This window comes from Mycteria americana, chromosome 9, assembly GCF_035582795.1.
Source record: "Mycteria americana isolate JAX WOST 10 ecotype Jacksonville Zoo and Gardens chromosome 9, USCA_MyAme_1.0, whole genome shotgun sequence".
Taxonomy (NCBI): Eukaryota; Metazoa; Chordata; class Aves; order Ciconiiformes; family Ciconiidae; genus Mycteria; species Mycteria americana.
In genome coordinates, this window is record NC_134373.1 from 14,248,204 (window position 1) to 14,269,164 (window position 20,961).

The window sequence follows — 20,961 nt, forward strand, 5'->3', positions numbered from 1 at the left end:
CTCAGAAAGACCAGAGGTCCACCAGGAATGTCAATCCTCTCTCCTGCAGGAACCTTTGGACTTCATCCCTGTGATGAAATCGGCTACAAGCAAGGAGTTAATGTTTGACCGGGACCACACAAACTGCACGAGAAAACCATGCACAAGACCTTCTCTTCCTCCTTATTTGCTTTACAAGGTGAGCAAACTCCATTATGACATCTCCTTCCCCTTTCACTGCCACCTCCCCTCCTCACTTTACCCTGTAGGAGAGGGTGGGAAAAAGCATCAACACAGAGCAGGGACCATGGGGTCTAGGGAGCCCTGGGAGGAGCTCTTTGGTTGGTTTTTTTCCTGTCTCCTGTGGCTGTATTTACACAGCTTCTTCTCTCCTCCTTGCCCCTTCCCAGCCTCTCTGTCGTGCTCTGTTACGGTGTATGACCCATCACTGAAATGAGCTGGTGAAGGGACATACTCCAGTAGTTGTCATGGGCAACTTGGGCCTGGAGTTTCAAGCAACACTTCTTTTGGTTTCAGTCAGGAGCTGAAGTGGTGGGGTTTTCCTCCATTTTGTACGTTGTCATTACATGAAAGCTGTGCCCTCCAGCGAAGTGTAACTCTGCCAATAAAACCTTATATTGGCAGCCCTGTTCTTAACTCCTGCACACACACCCCCAAAGGCCATGCTTTTTGGGTTGTTCTGTTAACCATTTGTGTTACTTTATCAGCTAGCCTTTAATACAGCAGGCCACAGAAAATACCAGTCAGACTGTGAATTGCAGCGTGCCCTCCAGGTCCCTTGGGAAACAGTAGCAAAGTGGCATTTGTTTCTGATGCTGAGCAAGGGGGACAGACTGGCACCCACAGAGTAGCTACCCACCTTGTTCTTTTCATGGTTGATACCATTCATGCTGGTGGGACAAGTCAGTGTTTTATAACCATATAAGCTTATGTGTTTGGGAATATTAGATCATGGGCAAATCTTATAACCCCTTAGGTCCAACAGCCAGTCTTTTGGATTTTGTTCTTTCATGATCTCGTTGCACGTTAAACGCTTTACAATAGGTTGAGCCGGGAGAGCTGGTCATCTCCTACGGCCAAGTCCCATGAGTGGTGTTGTGGTTCATATCACCTGAGCATGCCAAGCCAAGCTCCAGCTCTTCTCTCAAAGGTTGGGACAGTTTATGTTTAAAAAGTTACCCTTCTAGCTCTTAGACCAAAATTAACGGTATTTGGTTTAATCTGGGAAGTTGACTAGTTTTCTAAAAGGTAGCAGAACTGAAATGCAGCCCTTCTTCTGGGAATATGTGACACTGTCCACAAGTTTATGAAGTCCTGAGGGCACTGTCTAAAATAAATCAAATGCTACAAACTCCTTGTCCAGAACTGTGCTCCAGGCTCAAGGAAACAGATATTTTTTTTTCTTTCAACTTTTCCATAACGTGTGTGATACAATCCTGATTACAGTATAGTAATAGATTAGCCCAAATGGAGCTAGCTTCCTCCTCCTTTCCTTAGGGACGGAGAGGGACCTTCCAAGTCTCGAGGCCTACCATACCTTACTGTACCTGAAAGGTGCGCTGAGGGTAAACTAAAATATTCTGAGAGTGTGTGTACATAGCTCTGGACTGTCTTTTTAAAATAGTTCTTGTTCAACTAAATACTCTCCAAAATAGTGGTCCCATCTAGAGGCCTGAGTATTACCACTATGAGAAGGTGGTGAAAAGCATCTCAGATAATCGGGTGTGACAAGTAAAACCAGACAAAGTCTCCAAGGCAAGCAGGAGTAAATTCCAACCATTTTAAGCATAGACAAATTATAAAACTTGGCATTGAGGCTGTAAACATGCTAAAAAGTCAGTACGCTGTTTATAGTAAGTGACTTTTGATTTTCTATGATTGAGTTTGAGGCATTAGCCTCAGATATTAAAAATGAAGTTGTGAGGCTCGTCTGGAAAGCAAGAGGAGTCAGATAAGAGCTTGCATTAAGGGCTGAACTTTCACTGACTTGAAAGTTCCCAGGTGTTTATCGTGTAGGTACAATATGATGTATTTACAGGTGAATAAGAAGGAATTGTTAGTAAAGTTAAGTATTGTTTAAAAATAAGAAAGTGCAAGTTACTGAATCTGTGTAAGAAAGTAATAGATGCAATCAGTGTGCATGGAGCAGTTAGTCCAAAGTGCTTTCGTAGCTCTAAAGGTTATAAGTTAATCTCACTTGTGACTGACGCTGCAGGCAAGTACCTGAAGTACAGCGACTAAGTCATGAAATGTGATGAGTGTCTGTCCACTGAATTGTGCCTTGCCCTGCAAGTCATCCCACTGATTTCTGAGAGCAGGGGGTACAGACTCCTGTGGGAGCAAGGTTAGGGTGGAAGAACTGAGACCCCAGCGTGCACCATTCTGTCATCAGACATCAGCACGGAGTTGCTTGTGACATTGGTGGAGGTTGTTTGTTGTGTACATATTGCAAAATGTCCTGTTCCAACTTGGACTCTGCACTTCTGAAGAGCACTCGTCTCTGATTTAACAGACAGCATGATCGATCCTTTAAGCAGGTACAAGCTCTGCTGACTCCAATGAAAGCTGCAGTTTGTGAAAGAACCAGAGCTGGGCTCTTGGTGTTTAGAGACACGAGCTGTAGCAGTGTATAAAATTGGCAGATTCCTTGTAAAATGCATGTGCATCTAGCACAGAGTTAACCCTGGGTGATAGCAGGTAAACGAGGTCGAAAGTATAATAAAATATGGGTCTCCAGTGTAGGTATTTACACAGTATTGACATTGTTAGCTGTGCTTAGAGATTTGTGTCAAGTGTTACTGCGCTGTCATAAAACAATGAAGTACTTCTGTGAAGGGCTTAGGGCAAAGGGGAGGCAGAGAAGTCTCGCTATATAAGGCCCTCCTCCAGCACCCGTGGTAATCCATGGGAATGTTTCCATAGCTGTCGGCAGGAGCTGTGTGGAGGCCTGCTAGGGGAGGGCGAGCAGAAGCAGCACGTTTACTATGTTTAGAGCAGGTAACTAGTGATTTTGTCTCAAGGAGAATATTGCCATCACCAAATTTTAAGAGCCTAGCGCAGCTGACAGGTCCACCTCGCAATCAGTGGACAGAGATGAGGGTTCCTCCCGGGAGCAGGGATATATCTGAACTGAATTCTCCTCTGGTGTTTCATGGAAACGCTGAGAAGGACCCATAAAAGCTGAGAGATGACATTAAGAAAAATACTGTGCTCAGGGTGGCCATGAGGTGAAGAGGGCAAGAGTCCAGTGTCCCAGGGTTTCTACACAGCGTACCCTGGACTCAGCACACTTTCAGCTCTAGGCTGTTGCAGCTCCACTTCTCACATTGGGCTCACAGTAGGCTTCCCCTCAACATTTTGGCTGCAGGACCAGACTTTGCAGCTGAACTCAGTGTTTATAGGTAGTGGACCAAACTGAAATGCCAGTCCCAATCAGTCAGAGCACCAGGGAGTTTGGCCCCAGGCACAGTGCCTGCCTGTCCGTGGGTCTGCGGCTCCAGTTTGGCCTCCCCGCACATTGTCCGTGCTCTTCATGAGGTTATGGCAAATTTCTTCTCCAAGCCATGCTGATACGTGGGACCTGTTAGTCTTGCTGCAGAAAAGTATTGCTCTTCCACTAGAGGTGGTTCCTATGTAGTTATTCCCTGGTTAGATGCCACTGCATGGGAAGGTGTTTTCCTGCTTCTTTCCAGATGCAGGAGGTAATTATTTTCCATCAAAGCATTTAGCAGAAGTGTTCCCCACTGTAGCAGTCCCACAGCTGTCCTGCGAGGGGTGGGAGAGTTGCCTGCGTGCTGACAACGCTTCTCAAAAATCAGCCAGCTTCAAAAAAGAGAAGCATCTCTGTTGAGAAGGGACACTTGTTGCTGTTGCTGCCAGCCTGGCTTGCCTTGCTTTCCCTGTCAGGAGCCAGAGTGCTCCACACCTGCTGGTCTTCACTGTTCTCCGAGGGAGCTGATACAGGCTGTTTGGAAAACAGGTGTTGCGCACTTCTTCAGCATCTGACCCCACGTCTCTCGACTGTCTGAATTAATTTCGAGCCTAGGCAGCTAGATGAGCCTTCCATACTTCTTGCTCAGAAGCACTGCCCATGCTGTTTCCTGTCCCAGGTTTTATCTTAAAAGCTAATGAGTAGAGCTGAAGTCTGTCCCACGCTCGTCAGATACATCAGCCTCCAAACTCCAGGGCTGACTTCACACTGGGGCAGCTCTCAGAGTCCATGGGCTCACGCCAGCTGGGTCTCAGTGTGAGAGTGGGTTGGTGCCTCCCTCCGAGTCCTGGGAGGTGTCACAGTGGCAATAAACAGCCTCAGTCCCATGGCACCTGATGCCCCTTTCATTCCTCTGGTTCTCAGCTCAGCTAGTGCTGAAGATGTGGCCCAGGTTTGTTCCCCTACTCCCAACAGCACTGCAGGCTCCTACTCTGCAGGACCACCACCTCCCCCAGCAGAGCACTGTAGGACACCCTGTCCTTGCATCCCACTGTCCTTGTGCAAAAAAGGGGGATTTTAAGCTCCGTTCAGTCAGAGGTGAGCAGTCTCTCTCACATGTGTACCCAGAGCAGAGTGCCGCGGCACCGGCGTCGCCTTGGCTTTGTGTGTGATCTTTTCCCATGAATATCTCAGTGGTGTCCTCATCACATGAGCTCTTCGGCCTCTGGGATGGTGAGACAGCCTGGGAGATTGAGATGACCCTTTTAGTTTGCACATCTCTTGCTCTGCATAGCCACCCATTAAAATTATTCGCTTTACCCTTCTCTGTAGGAATCTGGGGGGGACCTTGGAGCAAACTGCTTGGGACCGGCAGGGACGTGCATGCGGGAGAGACGCAGAGCAGAGCGTGCCTCTCGCTCCTCACACTCCTTCTCTTCTTTTTATTGACCTGCCTCACTGATTGGGAAAGACCCACGGCCCCCCCACGGCCCCCTCTTCCTCCCCAGCCGCACGATTGTCACCGCCAATTAGTGCATTCTTAGGGCACACAATGGCGCTGTGGCCACTGGGACGGGCGGCCTTTGTGCGTCTCCAGTCGGCCGTAGGGGCAGTCAAGATTCATTTAGGGCCTTACACAACATGGACAGAAAATACTATCAGAAAAGCAAAGGGGGAAGAGAAAAAGGGAGGGAGAGAGAGGTAGCAAGAAGGGGGGGGGGCGAAGTCTGCTATTCAGGGGTTAGCCCAGCCGCATGAAAGGCCCAAGAAGCAGTGCCACATTGAAGACGCCCCTTGGAACACAAAAAGGAACCAGGGCTTAATAGTAATTAGTGGGCAAACTGCAAAGAGCGCCGTGGCTCTCCAGTGAATTGTTCCTGCGCTTGCTGCCACCGCTGCCCCTTCCCCCTTCCCTCCGGATCCGGCCGGGAGGGGAGCAGCTCGGGGATGGGAATTGGCAGCCCTCCTTTACCCACCACGCTCTGGGGAGGCCCCATCCAGCTCTTCTTTGTGGCAGGTAAATTGGATTTCATTCTCTAAAGCTTGTAGCCAATTACAGGAGGTACTTTGGAGCCAGAGCAGGGCACGGGGGTATGGTTTTGGGATCAGCACTGTGCCCGTGTCAAGGACCTTTAGAGCAGCCCTGTCCCTTTTTGCAGGCTGGCACGACACACCTTGTGGCTGGGCTGTGTTTGTCCATGGCCTGGCCCTTGTCCCCCAGCAGAGCCTTGGAGGTCACTGCTGCTGTTCTCTTCTGCTTCCATTGTTTCCTTCTTTGCTCATGAAGTCATCACCTGTACAGGTTTTTACAATCTATTTAGGGAAAGGTCTGATAGCAGCTCTGTCAGCTTAGTAGCAGCGAGGAGTCTGCTCAGGCTGAAGACCAAACCTTGCCCTCCCTTCTCCACGTAAGTCTGCACAGTGCAAACAGCACCTGCATTCACCCCTTTCCCCTCGTTTCTGTGCCAGCTCTCAGTCACGCTGCAGCCTTCATTGGTACGTACAGAATTTCTTAAAACACATTTTGGCCCAGCATGGCTTGGGCTTGTCTTGGGTAGCTGCATTAGTGTGCAGCTGAATATGTTTAATCTCTCCTTCTGTAGAGATCAGTTTGTTGCTGTTATCAGTCTCAGCTCATCTCCTGAACTGCTCGTACTAGGTTTAGTCAGGAGCTTACATGCCCATCGGAGTTAACTGTGTCTCAGGAATAGGCCAAGTTAAAAGATCCATAAGGCAGGTTTGACCTCGCATAAATGTGCTGAAGTATTGAGGAGGAATTCAGGGCATCTTAGCCCAAATGGAAGGTACACAGAGACACAAAATTGTGAATCATTCCTTTTATATTGTCAGGGAATCTAAATAAAATCTATGGAAGAAAGCTGCAGGGCCTGGTGGTTAGTTTGTTGGCTCTTCTCAGCTAATGGATGTGCATTTTGGCTATCCTTGGATACAGGGGTGCAGGAACAGGTGCTGATCTCAAGCACAACCACACACAACCCCACAAACTTAAACTGGGCTCTTCTGGTTCCAGCTCAATATAAATTAGACCAGACGCCAACTGACCGAATTTAGTAGTCTCTGCTGGAAACATTTCCAAACTGCAGTGCTTGAAAGTGATACGCGTGCGCACACACGTACAGTTCTGGACCGCTGTCTCTCTTCTGGTAGAGACTGAAAATACCTCCTCATTTCCTCTGTTAGCTACCAGTACAACACTCTCCTCTCTCTAAGATACCCAAGCAAGCTTAGGAAATGCAGTTGCTGCTCCAGTACCAGTCTTTTTCCACGACCTGGAAGCCACAGCCACTCTGTATGTCTATACAAAGTAGGTTTGATTGTATTAGAACAGCGAAAATAAGATTGACAACCAAGACTTTTGGTCCGTCCAAAATCCCATCACGGGTTTCACACAAGGCTGAGGGCAGCACAGCGGGCATCAAGGACTCGGCTGGTGTTGCTGGGATGGCTCCTGCAACGCAAACACGATCAGGGAGCTCACAGCGTACGTGTCTCACAGACAGAGCTGGTCGAAGGCACTGTCTCGCAACACAGAACGTGTCTGTCTCTCACCAGCCACAACACGTCCTCTCTCTGCTAATTAGCAACATCCCTGGCAGAGTCTCAGCTGAAAGGATTACACTGTCTTCTCACCTTGCCCTCTCCCTTCCTCCCCCAAAGAGGGATGTTTAGTCCTGTCGGGATGCCGCCTGGCCAGCCCAGGTAAGGAACTGGCCTCATTCCCCACCAGACTGCCCCTCTACCAGAAAGGGATTTTGTCTCCAGGACAATCCGTCTGGCCCTGACTGAACGGATGCGCAGCCTCGCATCCCTGCAGCGTAGTGCCGGAGGTTGTCAGCCTAATGTGCTCTAGTGGCACGGAAACAGAGCAGCGTCTGCAGCAGGAGCCAGAATGGTCTTTTTCCAGCTCAGGACTGAAGGGTTGATTTCCCAGCTCTATGTGGCCATAAGGGCAAATCACAGAACTTTTCTATCTGCAAAAGCAGGGAGAATTACCTGTCCTTTCTCCCATTTTTTGTGTTCCTTGGCTGCTCAGCCTGAGAGCTGTTTGTACTGCAGGTCCATTCAGCACCTAGCACAGTGAGGGGCAAATAATGAAGTTGCGTGGTACAAGCTTGCACAGTAATTTCTCCGAGTGCACCCAGTGGGGTCCTGTCTGCCTCGTGACGGGGTAATGGTTGGGGGGTCTGGCAGTGCCAACCCGTGGGAGGCAGGGAGAAGGGTTCAGCTGCTCCCTTGTCCCAAACAGCGGAACAGTTAATTTCACCAGCATAAGGGAAATACCTACAGAGAGTGAATTCTGCTGCAGCTGGACAGACTTCTCTGAGCAGAAAGCTGAACCAAACTACTCCACTGTTTTCATGCCATAAGGAAGGTGCTGGCCTGTGTGAACCCCATCTTTGCAGCAGTTGTGCTGTCTTTTTTGTCAGCTTGCTGCTTATATAAAATCAGTTTGATTGTATCAGTTTGATAAAAAGAGCCAGACTACACAACCTGGTCATCAAAGATTTCTGACAACCCTACGCTAGCACTTGTGGAAGGATTGAAAATATTTTGGAGCACTTTCTTGCATCACCAGGACATATCCCAGGCAGGGTAAGGTAATTGTGTGCTTGATGGTGCTGCGCATGGCAGTGAGGTACGGGATTTAGAGAATGGATTCCTTCTTTTCCCCAGCAAATCTCTTGATGTGCTCCAATTCGGTAACACTAGTCCCTGCTAAAGCTGCTGTTATTTAAGATTGAGCTCTGTGGATCACTTGCGTGTGTTAATTCTTCACATCTAACTAGTGCCTGAATGCGAAGGTTGCTAGCAACATCCTTTCCAAAATCATTTTGGCCTGTGTGTTACATTATCCCATGAATGACTTGCAGAAGGAAGTAATCAAAACGTGTGTAGTTCCAGCTAGTGCGAATTGCCTTTGCATCTGTTTCTGTCTCTTTTTACTTGTGTCCAATAAATGTTGATTATGCGGGGATTTAAATCTGTATTTCAACATAATTTGGTTAATTTGATGTGAATGACATGACTCACTAAGCCTTAGCTCCAAATGTTCCTCCAGCCCCGTGTCAAGCACTTCAAGGATGTCAAAAGCAGATATGGAGAATCTGAAGTGCCCGGTCTTAGCGAGAATGCCTAAAAGGTCAGGGAGAGGACATTGTTTCAGGAGGTCTCTGGCCTTGATACTTACTGGTTCATGAAAACCTGAAAACCCAGCATGTGTGTATTGCATATGAACTTTCTCCTTCTAGGGTACTATAGATGAGTATGCATACAGGATAAAGCTTTCAAATGTGTGATTTTTTATTGCCTCTGATCTTGAGTGGGTAATGTGGTATGTCGTAAAGGAGTCCAATTTCCAGAGGACGGGTCTGTAACAATTTCTGGAAATAAAGATCCCTTCAGGTTACCTCAAGAGGGCCCAGAATCACTGCATCTGGGAGATCTTGATCACAGTGTTTTGAGAGGTTAGTGAAGAAATGCAGTCAAAGCGGCCTATGTGTTTGAAACCTATTTTGATTGTATGAAACTTCGTATTTTCAGGAAAGGCCAGACTGAACTTGAACTATTCTGAACACAGACCGAAGTAGCTGTTAACAGCGACAGTTGTTATCATATGTTTTTCACCACTTCATAGAATTTTAAGGCCAGGAGACACCACCCATAACCGCAGATGTTCATACCAATAGCAGTTTCTTTGTAAAGTGCCAGTTCAGCATAGACAGAAAGTTTCTTGGAAACATTTCTATTTTGACTGACCAACTTTCTCTGAAAGCCAGGCAGGACCTAAGGGACAAGTGCTCACCCGGCCGATTCCTGGCTGAACTCTGCCCGGTTTCCCAGCAAGCTCCTGGCACCCCAGGATTTCCGTGGCCCCCACTCCAGGACCTCCCTCGTCCTGTGCTCCCAAGGCCTTCCCGGGCAGGGGGCTTCTAGGACTTCTCCATGTTGCGTCAGGAAACCTCCTAGCTTTTCCTGGTGCTGCAGGATTTCTCAGAAGTATGGGCAGCTTGCCCTGTTTGGCACAAACTGTTGTGTTTTACATTGTTTTTTGATGTTGGAATTTTCCACAAAACAGAAATTGCACGTTTCAGTCCAGGCTGCTTGAGTGTTTTCTGCAGAGGATTTTGCACACTGGCCATTACAAACTTGCATCCTAACTCCGAAGCATTTACTACATTTTCAGCCAGCGGTTCCTCTAACCTGTTTCTCTCTTTGCTGGATTAGAAAACTGCTTAGTACTTTTGTCCCTGGAAATAAAGTACTGCAACTGTAACAGATACTATTTTAGTTTCGGTGTAAAACAAGCAAATAGAAACAAGTTTCCAAAGGTTGTGACCTGAGGCAGGGCAGGAAAAGCATTGTCATTCGAGCGGTTTCACCCTGAAGGTCTCTCACAGCAAAAGAGAGAGCAGAAAAAGGAAATACCTATTTAGAGATGGCATTGATCAAAACAGCATTGGTCTGAAGGTAAAGCAAGCAGTAATTAGTCTATAGTATTATTTTTTCAGAGAGGCATTTGATAGCTCCCATGTATGCGTTGGGGTCGTGCAGTCAGAGTCACGGCTGGTGTAAGCCAGAGCCGATCTTTGCCGGGCAGAGAAGCCGTGCTCCTTCATGCCTGCCCAGGAGCCTGGCGAGGGGTTAGGCTTCTCAAATCTGCACCAGTGCTCAGAAGCCAACACTTGTATTTTTGCATGCTGGCCCCCAGGAGGTTACAGGGAAGTGGTGATGGTCCTGCCTCACATGCACGTAGAGGGTTAGATCTGCCTTGGTGGAAACCACAGCTTTGTGGCCGTTAAGGTCACCTGTGCTGGACATTCAAATCAGACAGGGCAAAACTCGGGTGGTTCGTGGGAAATGCCCTGCTCTCTCAGCTGGGAAATGGCCTGAGCTGCTCAGACCGCTAGAGTGGCGAGCACTGGCCCCTTGGTCAAGAAAAAAATCTCGGATTTCATGCTTCAAGGTTGCTCATTTGGCAGCTTTCCTGAGAGCTCAATTCACTTACAGCTATAAGTATAAAATGTATGTGCGGTACAATCACCCTGCTTGGAAATCCCAGTGGAGCAAAGTATTTAACTCTGAAAAATACTTGGAGTAACTGCTTTGCAATGTACAGAGCAGCAAGCATTTCAGAAACAATCTAACTGTGTATTTAAACAGTCATTACTGCCTTCTGGGTAAATAACACATGTTTTCAAAATGGTCTCTATACACAATAGACGCTAACACAATAAATCCTAATTGCTCTGAAGGACCCATTAGGCTCTATCAGGTCAATACATGGTGGAGGTTTTTTGAAAGTCACTCACCCTGTTGTTACATAAGCCACAATTTGAAAGTCCATAAATAAGTATTTGCCCAATGAAGAGTGAGGGCTTTGCCAGGGCCATACTAATTTATCATGTCAACTTCACTATGGGGACTGTTTTCTTTTCAAGGGCCCATGTAAAAAAAAAAAAAAGGAAAAAAGCACAACGTGATGTGTTTCAAAAACTACAGATCTGAAAAGTTTCAGGTTGCAATATGCCCCCCAAGAAAATCAAATGTAAAGTTCACTGCCTCCTCCTTATCTCGGCATTGTGTGAATCACAGCAAGGGGATTTGAAGGTCAGACGTGGCTGTGGTGCTGGTGGCCTGTGGCATGGCAGGGACCCTTCCTCATCCCCACTGGCCATCCTGCACCTGCGGGACCCTGATCCTGCCTCTGCCTTCTGTGTGCTGTGGTGCTGGCACCTCGGGACAGGAACACCCCTTGGGTGTACCAGCTGTGCCTTGCAGAAAGGGGTCCCAGTCCCCAGGGAGACCAACGGAAACTAGTTACGTATATTTTATGTGCACTTAAATGTACAAATATTGTTAAGTAATAATTGATGAGTCTGGCGAGATGAGTTTCAAATGCAGCCGCTCTTCCTGATTTTACTTTAATCTAACTTATCTGAACTTCTGGTAGCATTTTACGAACTGCAGCACTTGTGTCAGGTGTTGCTAAAGTCTGTGTCACTGTTAGAAATCAAGTTTTGCATTAATTCACTCAGAATTTGTCTAGTTCCATGTAGCTTTTTGAACATGACTACAGTTTGGCATGGTTTTGTTTTCCTGCAGTGTGTTAAGGTGTGTAATTGTGCAGTTATATATAAAAACAAACAGTATTGATGTAGGTTAGGATTTTCAAGGGAATTTCAACAAGGCATCTATGGTGAAAAGCATTTAAGTGGTTTAAATCTGAATTCCTGTCCCCAGCCCACAGCTTCTAAATCATTTGGGCACATGAGAAAACGTTTACCCCTGCTGCCGTTGCACTTTGGTAGGATTCGGGTGCCAGGGTCCCTCTGCAAATGCCGGCAGTGATTCTCATTCTGCTCTGCCTGCTCGCAAAGGGCTAAGAGCCGCTCTGTCTCCCTACCTGCCAGGTCCCTCCTGCCTGTGGGGCAGGACCTTGGTCTCTTATTTAGGAGCCCCACTCCAGGTCCAGTTACGCGAGATCGGTCTTGGTGCCGGGGTTTGCAGTGCTGGCAGCCCGCAGCCTTGCGACTCTCAGGTGGGAATGCAAACGCTTGGCACGGGTGGAAGCAGAAGCACGCCTGTCTTGGTGCAGTGTGCAGCCATGTCCTGTAGGTAGGGGAAACATCGGTCTCCTTTTCTACCAGTACATGGTGGGTCTGCTGTGCTGGAGCTGCCTGGGGGCTGCATCATGATGCCAAACCTGACGGCTGTCTGTCCCTGCACCTGCAGCAGGCAGTAAGGCACAGCCTTGCCAGTCTTGTGCTGCTGCAAACCACCCTGTGGTTCCCAGCACCCCCTTGCTCAAGCAGTTCGTTATCAGGGGTCACTGCTAATTCAAGCAGCACCTGAGCTAGCACAGCCTCCAGCTGGGGTGACTGGCAGGCTGCCCACCGGCACCAGGAGCCCATAGTCACCTGCGCTGGGCCCCCACGGCTCCCTTCCTGGGAGCTGGAGACTTGTCAGCAGTGCAGACAAAACCGGGATTTGCTGCTCCAAGCAAGAAGGGTCGAGGGCCAGGGACGGTGTGCTGGTCCTACAACAAGAGGGGCAGGAGGTTCCTGCCCTGCTTTGGTGCAGGCAAAGCCAAGAGCGAGATCAGTGCTCCCTGGCTTTGTCCCTGCCCAGACCCTGGGCTGAAAAGCTCTTTGCAAAAGTCTGCTGAGTTCTCTAACAAGGGCAAGGGCAATAGCTAGTCTTTACAAAGGAAGCTCACTTAGTCCTTTTCTAAAGTCTTTTAAAAGTCACAGTATCCTTCACAAAGGCAGTTTGTCCAGGTAAACAGTGTAGGCTGACAATACAGCAGTGAAAAGAACTAAATACAGAAATATTTACCACCTTTTTACTTTCTGCTTCTACCAGGAACCGCTGCATCCCGGCTGGAAATGCCTTAACGGGTGGAAGGTATGTCCGTGAGGACACATACGTTGTCAGCCCATGCCCGTATCCTCTGGGCTGGAGCCATGAGCAGGGACTAGCTGGACTCCCAAGCAGACCTACCTAGCGTGGTGGAACTTCATGAACACCTCTGCACACAGATTAAAGGTAAAGCGATTTCCTAATGATTTGTAGAGTTTTTTAACAACAGCAGCAAGTTCTTAGGGGCAGGAAACACTTTCTGTTTTGTCTCCAGGGTTTGGTGTGGTAGGTTTTGTGCAGGCACAGCTTCTGTCACTAACAGTGCTGGATGCACATAAAGCACTGTACTCTCATACTGTACTGTAGAGATGAATAACAAGCCTATCAACTGCACTTGCACTTACACCATATTTAATCCTGTTCTGGTTGCTCTGCTACATATTCATAAAAAACAAAAAGGAAACAGAAGCACAGAGCAAGCCAACAGATGTCTACCTGGCTCTTAATTGGATTTCATGTGTCCCCAGTGTAGCAAATACAGCATTATTTACAGCCAGGCTCTAAGAATTAGATACATCTGGAGGAGTGGCGAAACCTGAACCAGGCTACAAGAGTTGATAGATTAACTGAAATGAAGGGCTGCCCCATTTCTCCCTTATCTTCTCCGTTCCCACCTATGTACCTGTTCCCTATTGTGTGTCGAATCAAACCAAGATTCCCAAGGGAACGCTTATAAAAATGAAAAATACCAGCAAAAAATAGAGTTTCTGCTCTTGCAGAGTTTCGTCAGCATTTTCTAATTGTACAGCAATGATGATAATAAAAAGGCTGCCCTCTGCTCTCAGCTATAATTTGGATAATCAACTGAAAGCCATAATGAAACTGTCTGTGATTGCTTTCTGCTGGGCTGCTAGTTCACAGAAACTCATTGTTGGGGAGAATTAAAAGTTATGACTCCTGCTACAGGGATATGCTAGTGTGTTCCAAAGGAACATGTGACTTGTAATTCTCTTCCGTATAGCTTCATTGCAGGCAAAGCGTAAACCGAAGAGGTATAGGGACTTGAGCTTTTTTTTGCCTTTTTTTTTAAAAAGTTGTTAAGCATCAAGGTTGACAGTGCCAAATGATGTGCATGCCTAGGCTGGGTGGACTTGTAGACGCAGAGGATTTTGTAGGTAGTAATGAGGTCTCTGGCCTTAAAATCCCTGAGGACTTTGGTGTGTGGTAGCAGCAGTCAGTGCTTCACCCATAAGCACAAGAGCCACTGGCAACAGAGCGCCAGTCGCTCCGTGGCACAAGTCACTCCGTGGCACAGTCGCTCTGTGGCAAACCAGATTTTACCTCTGGGAGGAAGGCAGGAGCTAAGTCCTGCTTTGAGTCTTTGCTTTCTGGGCTCTGGATGCAGCTGGGGGTATTTTGGGTGCGTGAGATTTTGGATGCTGGCATTCTCCAGCACCAGGCCTGAATGTGAGCTGTCCCTGTCTGTGATGTGCTGTGGGGGTGTCTTGACTAGCAGATCTAGTGCTTGACGTGAGTACCTTGGCCCAAACCGCCCTTCCTTCCATCCCCGTCCACTGAGGAGGAGCGAGGAGCTCCTGGGCAAGGGCTTGGGAGCAGCCTTCCTCCTTGGCCAGAATAAGGGTGCCGCCATAGCGGGTGTGGCCTGTGACTCCCAAATCTGGCTTCTGAAGCGGGTCTGTTCCCCTGCGTGCCCTGGACGTGCCGTGGGCCTCAGGAGCAGTGGCAGCCGCTGAAAACGGGGCTGGTAATTTAGGTGTTTGCTAGTGCACGGATTCAAATTCCTTACGTCAGGCAGCTGAGCGTGATCACCGCAGTAGCTCCGGCAGAAGCCCGCGTTTCCCAGCGCGCTTGGGAAGGGACCTCCGCCCCGGGCAGGGTCTCTGCAGGCCCCGGCTTCGTGCCCCCGCAGGGCGCTCCAGCGCCCGCCGCCCTGGGGAGCGTGGTTCGTGGGGCTCCCGCGGCTCCGAGGTGCAGCGGCGAGCGGGCCGGGAGCCCAGGCCAGCAATGCGGTAGCGCGGCTGCCTGCACCCTGCCAGCGGGGCGGGCGCGGGCAGGGCCGGTTTCCCTTCCCCGCGGAGGCTCGGCTTCCCGGGCGGCGGGCAGCAGCAGGCAGCGGGAGATGCGGCCGTGACCCTTGTACCCGGGCTGATGTACGATCGCCGGACAACGCGGCAAACGCGGGGCAGGCAAACGCGGGGCAGGACCGCTGCGCGCCTTTCCCCCCGCAGGGTTTCCCCCCTTTTCCCCCATGCCCCTACGGCGGGGCGAGGCCGCGGCCCCTTCCCGCGGAGAGGGGCTGAAGGGCCCGAAGAGGAGGGGGCGAAGCGGCAGCAGCACCGCAGACGCCGCCTGCCTCCTCTTCCTCCTCCTCCTCCTCCTCCTCCAGCCGCTGCCCCCGTCCCGCTTTGCTCTGCACGCCGACGAGGGGAAGCCGGGGCGGGCGGGCGCGGCGCTGGGGCAGGCGGGGGGTCCCGGGTCGCGGGAGGGGCCCGGTGACAAGAGGGGAAGGAGTTAGGATCCCTGCAGCAGGCAAGGAGCCGGGGGCGGATGCGAGCGGTCAGCGGTTAAGCAGCACCGTCACCTTCTCACTTCGCCGCCTCCCCGGGGCCGCTGCCGCCGCGGCCGAGCCGGGGCCGCCGCCGGCGTCGCCGCGGGTCTCCGAGCGCCGGCGGGCGGGGCTGCGACAGGACGCCTCAACGGCCGGGGCCAGGCGGGGGCCGGGGGGCAGCGCGCTCTCCCGGCCGGGCGCCGCGCTTCGCCGCCGCGGGAGCCGGTGCCCCGGGCGGGGGCGGCCGCCGGGAGCCCCGGCGGGGGCGGGCCCGGGGGCGGGGCGCGGGCGGGCCCGGGGCGGGGCGCGGGCGGGCCCGGGGCGGGGCGCGGGCGGGCCCGGGGCGGGGCGCGGGCGGGCCCGGGGCGGGGCGCGGGCGGGGGGCGTGCCGCGGGGCGGGGCGCGGGCGCGGCGCGGCGCGGGGGCGTCCGCCCGCCCCAGAGCGCAGGTGGCGGCGGCGGCGGCGGCAGTGGCGGTCCCGGCCCCGGCCCCGGCGGGGCGCCGCTCCCGGCGCGGCGGCGGCGGCAGGTGCCGGGGGCATGCGGCGGCGGTAGGACGCGCGGCGGCGATGGGCGGCCGGGGGCTGCCGGTGCCGCTGCTGCTGGGGCTGCCGCTGCTGCTGGGGCTGCCGGCGGCGGGGCGCGCCGCCTCCAAGGCGCTGGTGTGCCAGGAGATCACGGTGCCGATGTGCAAGGGCATCGGCTACAACCTCACCTACATGCCCAACCAGTTCAACCACGACACGCAGGACGAGGCCGGGCTGGAGGTGCACCAGTTCTGGCCGCTGGTGGAGATCCAGTGCTCCCCGGACCTGCGCTTCTTCCTCTGCAGCATGTACACCCCCATCTGCCTGCCCGACTACACCAAGCCGCTGCCCCCCTGCCGCTCCGTCTGCGAGCGGGCCAAGGCCGGCTGCTCGCCCATCATGCAGCAGTACGGCTTCGCCTGGCCCGAGAGGATGAGCTGCGACAGCCTGCCGGTGCTGGGGGACACCGAGGTGCTCTGCATGGGATACAACCGCACGGAAGCCACCACCCTGCCGCCTTTCTTCGGGAAGCCCACGCGCCCAGCCAAGGACGCGGCCAAAAACCTGACGCCGCTGGGCGGGCAGCGCCCCTCGGGGCTGGACTGCGGCCAGACTTGCAAGTGCAAAGCGCCCCTGATCCCCATCTCCAAGGAGTCCCATCCGCTGTACAACCGCATCAGGACTGGGCAGGTACCCAACTGCGCCATCCCCTGCTACCAGCCCTACTTTACCCAGGATGAGAAGACCTTCGCCACCTTCTGGATTGGCCTCTGGTCCATCCTCTGCTTCCTCTCCACCTCCACCACCGTGGCCACCTTCCTCATCGACATGGAGCGCTTCAAGTACCCCGAGCGCCCCATCATCTTCCTCTCTGCTTGCTACCTCTTCGTCTCCGTGGGCTACATTGTGCGGCTGGTGGCAGGGCATGCCAACGTGGCTTGCAACCCGGAGCACCACCACATCCACTATGAGACCACAGGCCCTGCCCTCTGCACCGTGGTTTTCCTTCTCCTCTACTTCTTCGGCATGGCCAGCTCCATCTGGTGGGTCATCCTGTCCCTCACCTGGTTCCTGGCAGCTGGCATGAAGTGGGGCAACGAGGCCATCGCTAGCTACGCGCAGTACTTCCACCTGGCCGCCTGGCTCATCCCCAGTGCCAAATCCATCGCCGTACTGGCACTCAGCTCCGTGGACGGCGACCCGGTAGCCGGGGTTTGCTATGTGGGCAACCAGAGCCTGGAGAACCTGCGGGGCTTCGTGCTGGCACCACTGGTGGTTTATCTCTTCACCGGCAGCCTCTTCCTGCTGGCCGGCTTCGTCTCGCTCTTTCGCATCCGCAGCGTGATCAAGCAGGGTGGCACCAAGACTGACAAGCTGGAGAAGCTGATGATCCGCATCGGCATCTTCACCGTGCTCTACACCGTGCCTGCCACCATCGTCATCGCCTGCTACATCTACGAGCAGCACAACCGGGAGGCGTGGGAGCGGGCGCAGAACTGCTCCTGCCCGGGGGACCCTCACCGCCCCAAGCCCAACTACGCTGTCTTCATGCTCAAGTACTTCATGTGCCTTGTGGTGGGCATCACCTCGGGCGTTTGGATCTGGTCCGGCAAGACGCTGGAGTCCTGGAGGCGCTTCACAGCCCGCTTCTGCCGGGCCAGGAAGCCCGCGGGTGCCTCTGTGTATGGCGAGGCCAGCCCGGCGCTGGTGGGCAGGACGGTGCTGCCCAGCATGGCCTCCTACCACAAGCAGGTCCCGCTGTCCCACGTGTGACCAGAGGGAGCCTGGGTGACCCCAGCCGCAGGAAGGAGAGGGTTGCAAAGACCCTGGGCCACAGAAGAGGGGGTGGCACCTGGGCCACCCCCGGCATCCTCAGCCCCACCGTGGTGGTGCTGCCCGGGACCGAGTGTGTGTGCCCGCAGGGCACGGGGCAGCCGCAGTCCCAGGCAGGGCAGGGAGAGGTGCTGCCGGCAACGTGGGGCCAGAGGGACAGGGAGGCCTGGAGCCTAGCACTGCTGTGTATGCCCCATTTGGGGTCCCACGCCCTGTTTGGGGTCCTGGGGTGCTGCTGCCTGCGGGCCAGCCAGGTGGCAGGTAGCCCTCGAGCACCGATTTGCATCCCACAATGCGCCTCTGGGCAGGTCTTGCTGCAGGGGTGAAAGGGAGAGCTGCAGCAGGCGGAGAGGGTGGTGGCCCCCGACCCCGGGGAATGCGCTGGCACTGGCACCAAGCTGCTCGCCAGAGCCCGGGGGGGTGCGAGGGGGCCGGGGAGAGCCGGCAGCGGGGGCTGCCTCCCTGCCGTGCTGCACCCGGGCCCCCTGGGCAGGGCAGGATGGTGCCCGGGGCCCCCGGAGCCCCCGGGCACAGCGATGTGTTGCGGAGAGGGCTGGGGGCCCCCGACGCGGCGCTGCCGCTGGCCCCCTCCGGCAGCAGCACGCTGGGCGGGGGGCGGGGAGCTGCGCGGGCCGGGGGCTTCGCGGGGGCGGCGGTGCAGGAGGAGGGGGCTGCGGGGGGAACCGCCACCCGGCCCTCGGGGCGGGCAGGGGCAGGGTCCCAACTGTCTGCGGAGCAGGCGGGGACCAGGCGCCCCGAGGTCCCTTCTTCCCCGGGAAGCGTGCGCCGGCTCTCCCCGGGCAGGGGGCTCGGGGCCGGGCGGGGGCTGGGGCCGGTGGGGCTCAGCTCTGGGTCACCAGCTCCCGGGTTCGACCCGCTGCTCTGCGATGGGCAGCCAGCCCCACCGCCTGCGGAGCGACTCACCCCCGGGGAGCCGAGGGGCTGCGCGGGGGACGAGGCTGCGGTCCCAGCGCCGGGTTCGCAAGGAGCCCGGGGCACCGCTGGCTCCGGCACCGAGGGCAGCCGCCTGCTGAGCTGCCGGCTGCTCTGCGAGGGGGTCCGTGCTGCTCTGCGCCTCTGCCTCTGCAGCGGGGCGAGTTTCTCGCATCTCCCTTGCGCCGTGCAGGTTACCTGGGGTGAGGGAGGCAGCCCCGGTGCCCTGCCCGCCAGCCTGCCGGCCGGGGCACGCAGCGCAGCAGCTGAGCGTGGCACAACCCACCCGAAAAGGGTGGTTGCGCTTCTGCAGGGGGTAGCGTGTGCAGGGGGGGGTTCTGAGCCAGGCGGCAGTCTGTCTGTCCTGGGGAGCAGCTGGGTTTTCCAGCCAGCCAGCTTCAACACTTCTTGCTGCTTTTTTCAAAGCTGCGCCTCTGTCGGAGACAGTGCCGGGTTCCAGAGTGAGCAGTTAATTTAGGAAAACTCAGCAGAGCGCTCATACTCCCTTTCCTCCAGCTTCCCAAGCCTTTTTCACTTCCCCAGGTCAGGCAGCAGCAGAGCACTGGCGGGTGCCTGGCATTAAGCGGTGGTGACAGCTGGTTTTCGATAGGTAGAATGATGGGGGGGGGGGCCTGTTGTCAACTTCACCGAACGCAGCGAGGGCAAGGGGCTCCGGCTGCGGCACAGGATGGGGCACAGCTGGTGCGAGGTGGCTGCATCTGGCTTCAGCCCGCTTGTGAAAGTACACGATTTTTTTTGTTTTGTTTAATTTTTTTTTCCCCTGCCCTAAGTGGTGATCATGTATGTAACCGCCCAGCCATTACTCGAGTCCTTTTTGCCCTCCTTCAAGCGTGGCACCGTGACCCGGCTGCTCGAGCACTGGAGAACAACTGCTGGCTTTGCTCCCGCGGGACTGCAAGGATCCGAGGTTGTTCTCAACACCCTTGGACCACTTCAGTCAAGAAGGTTTCCACCTCATTTTAAAACCAAAGCCTGGGAAGTGAGGGGACACTCGAGTGGCACATCTACTGATAAGGGTACTGCCAAGGTGCTGCATGAGTGTTTCTGGGGCACTCTGGCCAGGGCAGCCAGCGGTGCAGGGACTGAGGGCTCGGCAGGGACTGCCCAGCCGCACATATCAGCCCTCTTGCGACAGAGGGCTCGCTCCCTCCTGCGTGCTGCAGTACTTCATTGTGGACAGAATTGCACCGTGTTGTGTTACAAACTGTAAATAGTTGTATTATAGCCTGGTTTGTACATACAGAAGCCGTAGCGACCTTTGATACGGGTTTGGGACAGGTGTGTTCTTGGCAGCGAGGCAGGTCAGGCGCAGAGACACTGCAGGTAGTCTCGTGTTGTAATCCAGGGCATTAAATGAATCCAGCCTGCTCCAATCCATGCCTCGCTGGACTCCTCTCTTTCTATAGTGCCTTTTGTAGATACAGCTAAACACACATCATGCAATACAATGAACAAAACCACGTCAAAGGTGGTGTTTTGTTGGGGGTTTTTTTGTTTCAAAGTGCAACTGACTGTGTAAAGCTTTTTTTTTTCTTTTTTTTTTTTTTTTTTTAAAAGAAATCCAAGATTAGCTACAAACCGTTGCCTATTGAAAAATGCAAGAGCATTTTCAGCTTTGATCTAATGGTAGGTTAATACAATCACCTTGTGTTTGAGCCTGGCTTCTCAGCAACAAGTGGCAGGAGGGGGAAGGTGCCGTTGCCGTGTGCCCTGTATGCTGTAGCCAATTTACATGTTGGTTTTTGCCTCTTCCGTTACTGATGCTGTTCAATGTTGTTTAAATAACTGTACTATATTTTGTGAAAAGCTGAAGAAATTTTATTCAAGAGTATCAAGATTAGTTATTTATGAGGACAAAAAAAAAAGTGTGTGTTGTTTTCTTTGCTTCTGCTAGAATATTAATTACCATAAAAACTTAACTGTGGGGGGACGGGGAGGTACGTGCTGGAGGGCTGTGCAGGGCTCTTATCGCTGGGGACCGTGGGGGACCGGTGAGGCAACACTTGCTTGGTGCAGGAATAGCGTGTTCCGTGTGCACGAACCCCACGCAGCGCTGCCCTCGGCATGGAGGATGTCACGCACCCGCGCTGTCACTGCGGGCGTGCCGTGGCCCACCACGGCGCTGGGCGTCCCAGCCTGGGTGCAGCAGCCCGGCTCTGCACTGAACCGGGTTTAATCCTCAGGGGCTGCCGCGCCGGCTGGCTGTGCTGCTGGCTGCTGCCCGTGACCTCGCTGACAGTGTGTTTCCTTGATGGGCCAAGGTCACAC

At 53.6% G+C, this 20,961-nt stretch overlaps 1 protein-coding gene across 1 annotated transcript; it reads left to right on the forward strand.

The window, feature by feature from the left end:
* The first annotated feature begins 15,870 nt into the window (after positions 1-15,870).
* FZD5 (frizzled class receptor 5) lies at positions 15,871-17,696 on the forward strand. Its single transcript, XM_075512118.1, has one exon. It carries the CDS (start codon positions 15,949-15,951, stop codon positions 17,677-17,679), a length of 1,731 nt encoding a protein of 576 aa, XP_075368233.1. The 5' UTR covers positions 15,871-15,948; the 3' UTR covers positions 17,680-17,696.
* Positions 17,697-20,961: the final 3,265 nt, after the last annotated feature.

What these genes read in the sequence shown, in the direction of transcription:
- FZD5 (XM_075512118.1), top strand. Translation starts at nt 15,949, where the DNA reads ATGGGCGGCCGGGGGCTGCCGGTGCCGCTGCTGCTGGGGCTGCCGCTG.